Source organism: Schistosoma haematobium, chromosome ZW, assembly GCF_000699445.3.
Source record: "Schistosoma haematobium chromosome ZW, whole genome shotgun sequence".
NCBI classification, from domain to species: domain Eukaryota; kingdom Metazoa; phylum Platyhelminthes; class Trematoda; order Strigeidida; family Schistosomatidae; genus Schistosoma; species Schistosoma haematobium.
Genome location: NC_067195.1, coordinates 27,361,046 through 27,371,864, shown reverse-complemented (window position 1 = coordinate 27,371,864; position 10,819 = coordinate 27,361,046). Strand labels below are relative to the sequence as shown.

The following is a 10,819-nucleotide window of genomic DNA, read 5'->3' as shown; positions in this document are numbered from 1 at the left end:
TTCTTGGGAGATGATGGTTGGAAAACGTAGGGAAATTATTTTTAAAATGTGGTCTTCGAATAGTACCAGGCTGAATATTTCCGAAAGGAAATACGTTGAACGGATGCTGATTGTTAAATGTGACCTGCAGATCATTTGATATAATATGATGAAAGTTTTTAGCAAGTATAAGATAGAATGAATCTCAAACTTTGCGAGCAAATGCATAATAGATAGCGAGAGAATTTCATGCTGTGTAAGACGAAATGAGTACTCACAAAGGGATATGAACGAGGACAAAAATATGATCGACTTCCACATATTGATTCGCGAGAGTCAGGCTTATTCTGTAGCTAGCCGGAGCTGGCTATTCTAAAAAGCTTGACCCAAGGAATGCTTGGCGCAAACAGGTCAAAACATGGCATTACGTATATGATAAGTAGTAACATTCTGGTCATGAATAGTGGGCACATCCTCAAAGTTCGTGATCGAGGACCTCGTTCCAAAGATGGAACAAGTGGAAACGCACCTCTCGAATATGATTAACGAGAAATGATCGGCCGTCCATTTTTGTAACCAGTGGCCTGTGTTAGTCATAATGGTATTTTGGGTCCTGCATGAGGTTATAGTGGTTCTGTAAACGGAGGTTAAATTAGTCAAGGCGGATATAGTGCATTCAAGAAACGGAAATGTAGAGGCATAAATTAAACTGCACAGGGCGGTTTCGGTGAACTTGGACAAGGTGAACAGGGAAACATGACTTCTGGAGGATACGGTGGAAGTCAGTGTGAATACAGTGAAACGAAGAGTGGTCGAAATCCTTTTCGCAATAGTTGTGGAGGTATGACATTTGGATAAAATGTCGGAGAAAAGGTCGGCCAGTGGAATGTTGGTTTGTGCTGAACACTTCCTTGGATTTAAATTTAGTAAAATACACGTAAGTAATATTCTGAAAAATCTGGAGATAAGACAGTCTGACTCCAATCGATCTTGTGTGCATTATCCGAGTGAACCCAACAATAATTTACGGAGATAAAACCACTAACAACAGTTAATATTGAGCGCGAACAAATGCCAGAATGACCAATACAGTTTTCTCGGACAGTTGCAATCACATCGGTCAATAAGAAAAGAACGAGTTAGCAACCAACTGATGAAATATGAGGACGAAATAGTTCAACAAACAACGGATCCCAGACCCGTCTAATTACAACGACTATACGTGAAGATTCGGTAGATTATCTACCTAGTCATTGCATTGACATTCATTTGATTAAACAGTAGCCGACTCATAGTACATACAACTAGATTTCCAGAAATGCAAAATTCAAAACACTTGGGTTTATAAAGCGATATTTTCAAAGAGCATAATTCGAAAACAATGAATTGATTCATGATGAACGAAGAAAACCAAAAATATTGTATTTTAAAGTGTTGTACAATAACCAGAAGACGATTGTCCAATAATAAAGTATCCAGATATTGAAGGATATTGGATGACTTAAATGGTCTTCAAATGAATAATATAATTTCCCTCATTCTTGTTATGGGGTAATCATACAAACACAAGTGTAGAATGTTTAAAAAAATTTATGTGTGAACAGATTGTTCGAAATGTATTGCGCAAGTATATCACATAATTCTGATAAACTACGTCTTCTCATTGCATTATCGAAATTTATCAAAGGGACTAATTGTTTTAAATTTATAAAACGTTTATGCCAATCAAATGTATACAACAACACATCCTGAAGCTAAAAAAATAAAACTGTTAGTGGCTCAGAATTACAATGGAAATTGACTATCATAAGACATTAATTTACTCTGATGATTTGTGACCAGATTTAACGGTCATTTGTCTGCGAACACTCCGTGTCATATTTGCTTCGGACCAACCGACTTCTAGTTCTTCCATCTGTCTACCTGGGTTAGTGAATTTTAGACGATCAAGTTCTCGACTATCAATGGAAGGAGTGACGATAATGCTGTTCGAGTCGTCAATATGATTTTTTCTAACCGGACTGCAATTTTGGTGATCTCCGGAACAAGATTTACGAGCTTTGGAAATCCGTTTAGCTGACAACTGAAGTGGTAGATTCCCTGATGGCGAAGGATATTCCTCACTAGATGCCATAGTCCTTAAAAAGTGAAACAAACACGCAATAAAGTCATCCATCATGTATAACTATTTTCTACTTTCGACGACAGATGGTTGATCGTCAAAGAGTCCTTCAACATTTTTAAGATCAAGTATAACCTCTAAGAAATCACGAGTTGCACGTCATGAACTCTGTATTATTCTAGTCTCACCATGAAATTTCATTTTTACAATCATGTTTGTTCCATATAGTAGTCGGAATGGTCATAGTCTGTGGATATCACGACATGGTATTCTATATTAGGCAAAAACCACGAGAAATGGTGTTGGTGATGAAAATAAGATTTTCTTGTTGAGCTATTTGGACCTCATGAGATTAGAGAGTTAGTTATTTTGAGTACTGGTGGCGTTTCCTATACTGTTCATCAAGTTCTAATGAACCAGGGATAAGATAAAGGTGAAATAACAACTGAAAGCAAACTACTGCACAAATTGAGAGAATGAAGATACTATCAGAGGAGGCATTTTTTGATTGATCTAAACCGGAATCAAGTGTTTGAGCAAACGTTTAGCGAGCTAAACTTCAGGTTTCCTACGTCGCCGACAGGGGGTTTGTTCATCAAACACACTCTTCACATTTCAACCACATCCAACTTGAATTTGCCGTTGCAGTTATGCTTTTCCTCAAGAGATAATCTTCTACTAAACGGACCGACAATCGTGAGGAATGCTTTGGGACCATCGTGAAAGACCATTTCGTATTATCAATGTTATATGAAGCAACTCGTAGAATTGACATACATTCCAGATAATTCAACGTACTTGGTTACATATAAGTTAACATTCTCACAGTGTCGTGACAAGATCATAGAGGTGCCACAAGTATTTAAGTCTGAAAACACCTTAACTGGTAAAAATTTTTATTATCGAAACGTTCCAACCTAGTGAAATCAGAAGTCAGAAGCGAAGAGGCTGGAAGATATACTTGATAAAATATAGGTATATCGAAACTGACTAATCTAAGCTAGTTAGTGGTTGCAGGAGAGGTTGAGCACGACTTACTCACTTTTGAATTGGTGCGGATGCATGACAGAGCGTTTTCTGCTCGGTAAATTTATTAAGACTAACGAAGTCAGCATCCAGTGTCGAAGACTTAGAGTACTGTTGTTTTCGGGGATTTAATTACCGCTACAACCGACAACATGTGACTTTCTTTTAACCCAGAACGTGCTTCTGAGTTAAAAATCCATGAAGCGAACTAAGCCGCTCAGAATAGTACCAAAAAAACGACAATTTAAACTAGAGTAACTTATATTTCATGCCTTGATGTATAGTAAGGACTCAGAACAAAATCCTAATTTGCTCATCATTCTGTGTCACTGATTAAATATACCTAGGTTCCTGTATCAAAAATACAGCGATTCACTGTAACAAGACATTTAAGTTCGTAAAGTTAAAACTATTTCTACTCTATGCATTACCATTTGGACCATTTAATGACGCGGTGATTCTGGTTACTGCGCTACTTTCGAAGTCGTCTGTAAAGAAGTATTGTCTGTTTTGTTTGTTTCAGAATATGTAGATACATACATTCAAGTTTTAGTTTTACTTTAAATTAGGAAAGTTTTTCGTTCCTACTTTCATGAGTATTTAATATGATGCTTCTATGGCTTCAAATCACAAGAACGTTTGCTTTGCTTTCAAGTATTTGTGCATTACATTCATATGTTACGTTCATCTAATTCTTGTTTTCTGCCGTTTTTGCAACAAAAAGCTGTCTTACTGGTCTCGTAAGCCTGGTGGGTATTTAATTTTTCTCTATCTTGCAATGTTTGAACCAGCAGCTTTCATATCTTTAGACTTCAGGTTGATCCCATTTACAGATTTTGCGTGTTGATGGAGGGGATTGAGGGAAATTACAAAGGAATAGGCTAAAATTGATTCATTGAGTAGATAAAACAAGGCATAAAGATGGAAAAAATGTATGCGTAAAACAAACGGATCTGGTGACTATAATTTATTGGATTTGTTGGAGCGACGTTTATAAACTTGTTAGTTACTATTTAAAATGCTCTTAAAACGGTCTGGTGAGGAAGCCGTGGCCGGAACGTTTGAGACAACGTTCCGAAAACCCCAGTTTGAAGTCACAAAATAAGTATCTCCACTAAGAATCCATTTTGCTGATAATTTTTCCTGCTGAGTCGTTTTTGTTTATATGCATTTGTAATTATTTTAATTCAAGAATCATTTCAAAGCATATCGGGCATTTTCGTCTCGATTAGGCAATTTTATGCGGATATTTTACGCTGTTTTCCTAACGAATACTAACTCTGTCGTTTTGCTTAGTCACTGCTTAGCTTTCTCTAATTGGCCCTGTCCTCAACAATATAACTCATATAGAGCAAACTAATGAACCTTCATATATCAGTTATAACTACTTGATACATCTAATGCCCGGTTTCACACAGCTTCTGAGATTTACCGGCTTTGAGATGTAATACAGGTTCGTTGGGTTTCTCGTAGTTAACTAATCCAGCTAAGAGTTTCATCATTAAACTAGTTCACTAACTTTTTTGAGCCGAATACCAGTCAGTCAGTTAGTCAGCTACAACGTAGGACCAGGCACATATATGCATCGGTCCAAGTTGTCAAACCTCATTAGCACAACAAGATGAACACCGAATTCGTAGTAGCTAAACCAGCAGTAGTAATGTATAAATGAAAGATTGCAAATAAAGACAGTACAGGAAGAAAGAATTTGTTCGTAGGAAGAAAGATATGAAGCGGTTTTAATCTCTTAGTTTAAGGGAAGACAAAGAATGTATACAGCTACGCCACTGCGAACGATTCTGAGTCATGTCACCAAGAGTCTCCAACCATTGGTCACGATAGTCACGCGGACCCCAACCAAGTAGCCTGCATCTTCCAACATGGCTCAGACTAGAAGTTAGTGACTTCAAGCACTGATGCCACGTTTTGGTTTGGCCGTCCCTAACTTTCTTCCAACCATCCCCAACACCAGTCAGCATTACGTTTTATGTTAATCGGTGTTCAAGCATGCGTAACACGTGGCCCAACCATCTCAGTCGATGAAGATTCACAACCTCATCAACTGATTTACCATCATTCCCTAATACCCTGCGTCTAATATAATAATATAATATAATATAATTATGTAAAAGCACTCGAGTTTACAGAACCAAATAGTCACAACTTTTTTCCCTCCTATTCCTTCATGCAATTTATGTATCTTACCCTTTGTTACTAGCTGGATTTACATCTGATGCCACCTCCCGCGCTCTTCTTGATCTCTAGATCATTATCTAATCTAATTCCTAAATTTATTTTACCATCTTAGTGCGTTTAATGTCCTATGAGGTGTAACCGTTGAGAATAGGTGTGTTTAGCCCTTTGTTTGTTCTAGCCTATGTAATGAATGTAGGTGGTCTGAAACAACACATTAATGTCATCAGTCGTCTAGAATGACCTCCACTATGGACAAATCAAACGCTTCCAAATAATCAATTACATATTGTCATACTATCGAAGACTGCAAGCTAAAATTTCTGAATTACTACTCCCATGTAAAAATGTTCGGGCCTAATATGTCGTTTATTGTGTTATTCAACTATCACCTTCTTAGGGTTTTGCCAATAAAAGATTAAATCTGTTATTCGACATAGAAACGGGAGCTCGAAACTCTTGTGCTGTGTTTCCTTGATATATGAATCCAGTGTGTATTGGCTTCGAAGTCAGTCATAGTTGCCAGCAGGACATTGACACCTTTGGATGTCGACTCAGCAGTCTAGCGGTTAGATGTGTCTACACGCGAAACCCAAGATCCTGGATTCGACGCCCACGTGTGGGTCCGTGGGTAAACACTCCTGGGAAGTCCCAGACCAGAACAAAACAAACGTCCAGTGCTTCCAGGTTTTCAACGATGACCTAACTTAGATCGGTTCGTGATTTCAATGAAATTCATAGCTTTTGTGAGTTAATGCTAATGGAAATAATAATAAACTGATCGTTTCATCAAATTAGTTCCCTCTTAGCGGTCCGAACTTCAATGTAAAAACCCGTTCATTTATTTTATGACGGCTGAATTTTTCAAACTCTTTCATCTATTCATTAAAAATTATATATACATCCCATGTATTCATCTGGTTGACTGTTGTCTGCTTCATAAAATAGGCTTGCGTGTATTGCGTACAGTATGCTATAATTTTCTGCCTTTTTTAAAAGATACTTCTATTTTAGATGTGGTTCAATGGTACACAGCCTAAAACACACATTGAGGAAGCTAATCGTCATCTCAACGCTTTAACAACTAGGATTAAGGAACTGGAAATACAACTCAAAACTAAGGAGGAAGAGTTAAACAAAAAGGAAGAAGACTTCAACATAGTTATGCAGGTATTATGGTTCATTATAACATATCTAGGTGAATATTTCATGCTCATTTTTGGTCATCACAAATCAGTAGAGTCTTGTCAAATCAGTCGGTTATTCAATAGTAGATAATAATACAATGATTAAATACTACGACTCATTTGTCGAGTACAGATTGGGATCAACTTGTGAAGTCTCATTATTACCAATCTATCCATACTGAATTAAGTGGGGTAAAATTCATATTTTAGATTTACTAGTTAAACTCCAAATGTTCTAACCACTAACCCAACATTGTAAATGAAAGCGACCAGAAGTCTAATAATAAATAAAGTTCTCCAGGTAGTATAGTGTCTGCATCAGTAATAATGACCAGATAAAATTGATTACTTCTCACTGACCGATTTATTTGTGGAGTCCTATTTAACACAGCTGAACTAGTGATGATACTTGTGACCGAAGGGCTATGTAGTAGGAGTTCGAATTTTTGAATCAAACTATACACCTTAAATGACTACCACTAAACAACGTACATTACTAGTGATTTAAAGATTTAGTCAGTGGAGTTGTAATTCACACCCTAAAACAATGATGTGGTCATTTAATAAATATGATTTACGATAGGAATATATGCTTTGCAGCACAATAGGTTGTGTACAATAAGGCTTAATTTGACTTCGTTCATATTTGATCATCGTTTTGCTGGATATTAGTGTTTTTATATGGCGTGATAAACCCTTATTTTTCAACAATCCACTTCAAAGGGTTAGTGATTCGTGGGGAAATATGGCATTTATTTAGATTTGTATTAATTGGTTAATCATCTTTAGCCACTATGCACGTAAATATTTCATAGTTTGCTTGTCAGTAGCCTAAGTAAATCTAGTAGTTTTTAAAGGTATTGTTGGTTTTTCTTATGAAATATCTAAACTTGTTATCTCTGGGGGGTATTCCCCTCTGTCATTCGTGTTGGAATTCATTTTAGTTCAGTTTTGCATCTTCCATGACAGTTGTGCTAAGGTTATGAAACAGTCTTATATGGAAAAATATTTCAAAGCTACGTGACTTAACACTTTAAAAGAGAATCTTTACTCTTGATTGAAATCCGAACTTCTAAAATCTTGGCAATCATTTTAGCAATAATATATTGATTTAAAACTTAGCAGTATTTTAAACTTGAATTATCACTTATATATGTGCTAAACAACGACCTCCCGTAGCATTAAGCACACTTTATCTGATGGTTGTTACTTGAATTTCTAACCATTTTGTCTTCAATTTTAGGAAGTACATGTAAAACGTGAAACAGAAGTAAACAATCTTAATGAATTAATATTTAAACAAAATGTAAAACTCCAACGTTTAGAACGTGATTTACTCAACCGGGACTCGGAACTCAGCGTTTTACGCAAACGTTGTCGTATGTTTGATGAAGTACTTAGATACAAAGCTACATTAGCGAAATTGACTATTACAATGGAGCAAGCCGAACAGTATGCAAATTTAACAGCTAAAAGTTACCCAGTTAGTGCTAATAGTAACGGTGTTAAGAGCCCTCTCGATGTTATCAACACAGATCCAAGTCCACTTATGATACGAAATGTTGGTTCGAGCACTGATATCACAGAAACTGATTGTTTAATTGAAGAAGTTGGGAAAACACTTATCCAGTCTGAAGGTCAACGAACAAAATCATTGGCCCATATTGTTAGTAATGGTCAGTTGTGATTTTCTTTTGTATATGTATTCTTGTTTACCTTTCTTACACTTTTCTATTCCTTTTCACTGTCCCTTAATAATTGGCTCTAAAACTGGTTATATTTTAACACAATAGTATGTTAATTATTCCAGTTTTGTTTTTTCGAACATTGTCTCTTAATCTCTGTGATTTGTTCTCTATAATGTACTTTAGTTTACACATAAAATTTTCAGTTAAAGCACACATGCCTTAACTAGAACTTTATGTGATCACTTGAGTTGACTGTGATATTTTTCAAGATACTTAACTTGTAATTTAACGGTTACTGGTAGAGTTTTATCACTGGAAGATTGATGGTAATTGGAGATGGAGGAAAATTCAAAGGAATCATCAATTTAAACTACAACTTGATTCAAATCTTAACACGATTTAGATTTTCGTGTAAAAACATTAGGTTGAGATTTTATGTGTATGATGAAAAATTGTATGTATTACTGTTATGGCCGCAGATTATTTCTTGTACACTGATAAATTGCAATTTGTTGTCCACATATGATTGATAAGATAGTTCATTTTCTGTTATATATAAGTTTTCAGTTGAACGGTAAATGTCATCCCGATAAACGACAGTAAAAAGTACAATACGTCATGCTTTTAACATAGGTTAAGTACTGTGACCTCAACTGATGGTATGCACACTATATTATAACCAAATGGGTGTAAAAGAAAAATGTACAAGATGAAGTTTTGTACTAATAAAGACTTCTTAACACATATATTTCTAAAAGCTCCATACTAGTTTCAAGAAGTTACTATTTTTTCTATCATAAACTTAACTCTTGCATAAAGAATATAAACGGATGATCAGAAGTACATTCAGGTTGTGAAGTATCCGACGGGCTAAATTTAAGGTAGGCACACGCTATTTCAAACCTAGTGTGTTTTGTCTTGCTTATTATTTTGATGTGTGCTATCAATAGCTAATTCTGTTCTTCATTAGTTGTCTGTAGACTACTTGAAATTATGCTCGACTAAATATCTCAGTGAATCCAAATAATCGCCTAAGTGTAGGAATTATTTGTTGTTAAACTTGAGGAAAGCTAGTAAACCAAAATAAAAGTTCCTGAACTTTCAAAATGAGGAATCTATCCAGCTGTTCAGACTTTATGAGAAACGTGGGCTAAATGACATTATTTAATCTGTACATTAGAATGGATTTGCCTAATACATTTTTCTAACAGTTAATTGTATGAAAATTAAGAAAGATGAACAATTCTTGAGAAATAAGATAAAAATGGATCGAAAGTTCGATAAGAACTTTGAAATATATTCCAATGGCTAGTATTTGAGTGGAAATGTAACCTAAAGCCAACATGAATTGTAAAATGAACTGAACTGATTTCCACTCATGACTTGTCACCCGTTTGAAAGAGAATAAAAATACAACTGCTGTTAAAGTTGATAATCGCATAAATATGTTTAGATTAAAAGCAGCACTCGGAATGCGCATCACATCAGTAGGTTAATAAATAAAATGTAAATCAGTATGTTTTGGCAGATGAAAATTTTGACAGTACATTAGTGAAGTGAGACTTGAGGAAATAATAATGGGGAGAGTAATTGTGTAACCAATAACAACAGAGGGTTTAAGGTAACAAATCGCGCAATTGGAAAAGTTATGGGTGTTGCAAAATCAGTGATAAAGTAATAATGAGATGCAGTTGTTATGGCAGTGTGATGTTGGTTAACCCACTTCTATATACAGGTGTTAGGTGGTCGAAAGCACTTGAAGACTCCTATAGGATGAATCACTCAATGCTTTCTGAGCGTTGTTTGCTTACAGGGTGTCTTGAAATGAGGTACCATCGAAAAGATAATTACGTCGGTACAGACGTCTTTTCAAACTGGTTTTGTATATCATCTCGTATATTTAATCCGTACGAGGCTTGCTCTGCTTCTTTTTACCACATTTCTCTGTTACCCGGCAGCGGGGAAACGTTCGATTTAGCACCAACTATTATAATTTCAATATCATGATAGAATGCTTTTTAGTGGCCATATATCTGACTCAATTTGGATTGTATGAATAATTGCTATCGAGACATACATGCCGTCAATCCTCGTATGTAATTATCGACTTAACTTCCGTTAGTGAATAACAATTAAATAATTCAAATACAATAATAGATTTCGAATACATGTATTTCATACAATCGTTGATCCAGAGAAACGAAGAAAAGAGCGAAACGAAATGACGATTAGTGGAGAAGGTGTGTGAGCCAATTTGATTCGACCAAATATAACTTAATATTTATAGTCAGACCGAAAATAAGTTACAGGCTCGTAATGAATAGAGTAAGCAATTGACCAATGGTGCATATGGGTTCCAGGATCCTGAGTGAATAAATGGCGTACAAACCTATTATAGGTCACCGGCTACCTTGGGACTGCATCTCCTAATGTTGTTCCACTGCCTTGTGGATTATACCTTCAGGTCAAAAGGTCGAGGTTCGGGCGCCCTGACAATATCACAGCCCTCACACAAATCAGTGATGACTACTACTGGCCTCATGGTTATTGTGTGGGGCATGTGTATTGGTTGACTCTGTACCATTGTTGTTATGGTCAAATAAATAACACATACGATCATATAA

At 35.9% G+C, this 10,819-nt stretch overlaps 2 protein-coding genes across 4 annotated transcripts; one reads left to right on the top strand and one right to left on the bottom strand.

Annotated features, from left to right (window-relative positions):
- Positions 1-1,798: 1,798 nt before the first annotated feature.
- Positions 1,799-2,113, bottom strand: MS3_00010336 (uncharacterized protein; the record flags this gene model as incomplete). Its single annotated transcript, XM_051218698.1, has 1 exon — positions 1,799-2,113. The coding sequence occupies one exon, from the start codon at positions 2,111-2,113 to the stop codon at positions 1,799-1,801; it is 315 nt and encodes a 104-aa protein (XP_051070899.1).
- A 1,455-nt stretch (positions 2,114-3,568) lies between these two features.
- On the top strand, positions 3,569-10,158 carry MS3_00003160 (uncharacterized protein). 3 transcript variants are annotated; one of them, XM_051210881.1, is made up of 5 exons: positions 3,569-3,655; positions 3,697-3,876; positions 6,335-6,490; positions 7,751-7,959; positions 7,996-8,747. In XM_051210881.1, the coding sequence occupies exons 3-5, from the start codon at positions 6,335-6,337 to the stop codon at positions 8,192-8,194; spliced, it is 564 nt and encodes a 187-aa protein (XP_051070898.1). In that variant the 5' UTR covers positions 3,569-3,655; positions 3,697-3,876; the 3' UTR covers positions 8,195-8,747. The 3 variants fall into 3 exon arrangements, with proteins under 3 accessions (XP_051070898.1, XP_051070897.1, XP_051070896.1); XM_051210880.1 differs by having other exon boundaries at positions 7,751-10,158; XM_051210879.1 differs by having other exon boundaries at positions 3,697-10,158.
- The last annotated feature ends 661 nt before the right edge of the window (positions 10,159-10,819 follow it).

Bases quoted from the DNA above. Each gene is read 5' to 3' on its own strand.
- MS3_00003160 (XM_051210880.1), top strand. From the start codon at position 6,335: ATGTGGTTCAATGGTACACAGCCTAAAACACACATTGAGGAAGCTAAT. The intron at 6,491-7,750 runs GTATTATGGTTC...CTTCAATTTTAG, and splicing joins ACTTCAACATAGTTATGCAG to GAAGTACATGTAAAACGTGA.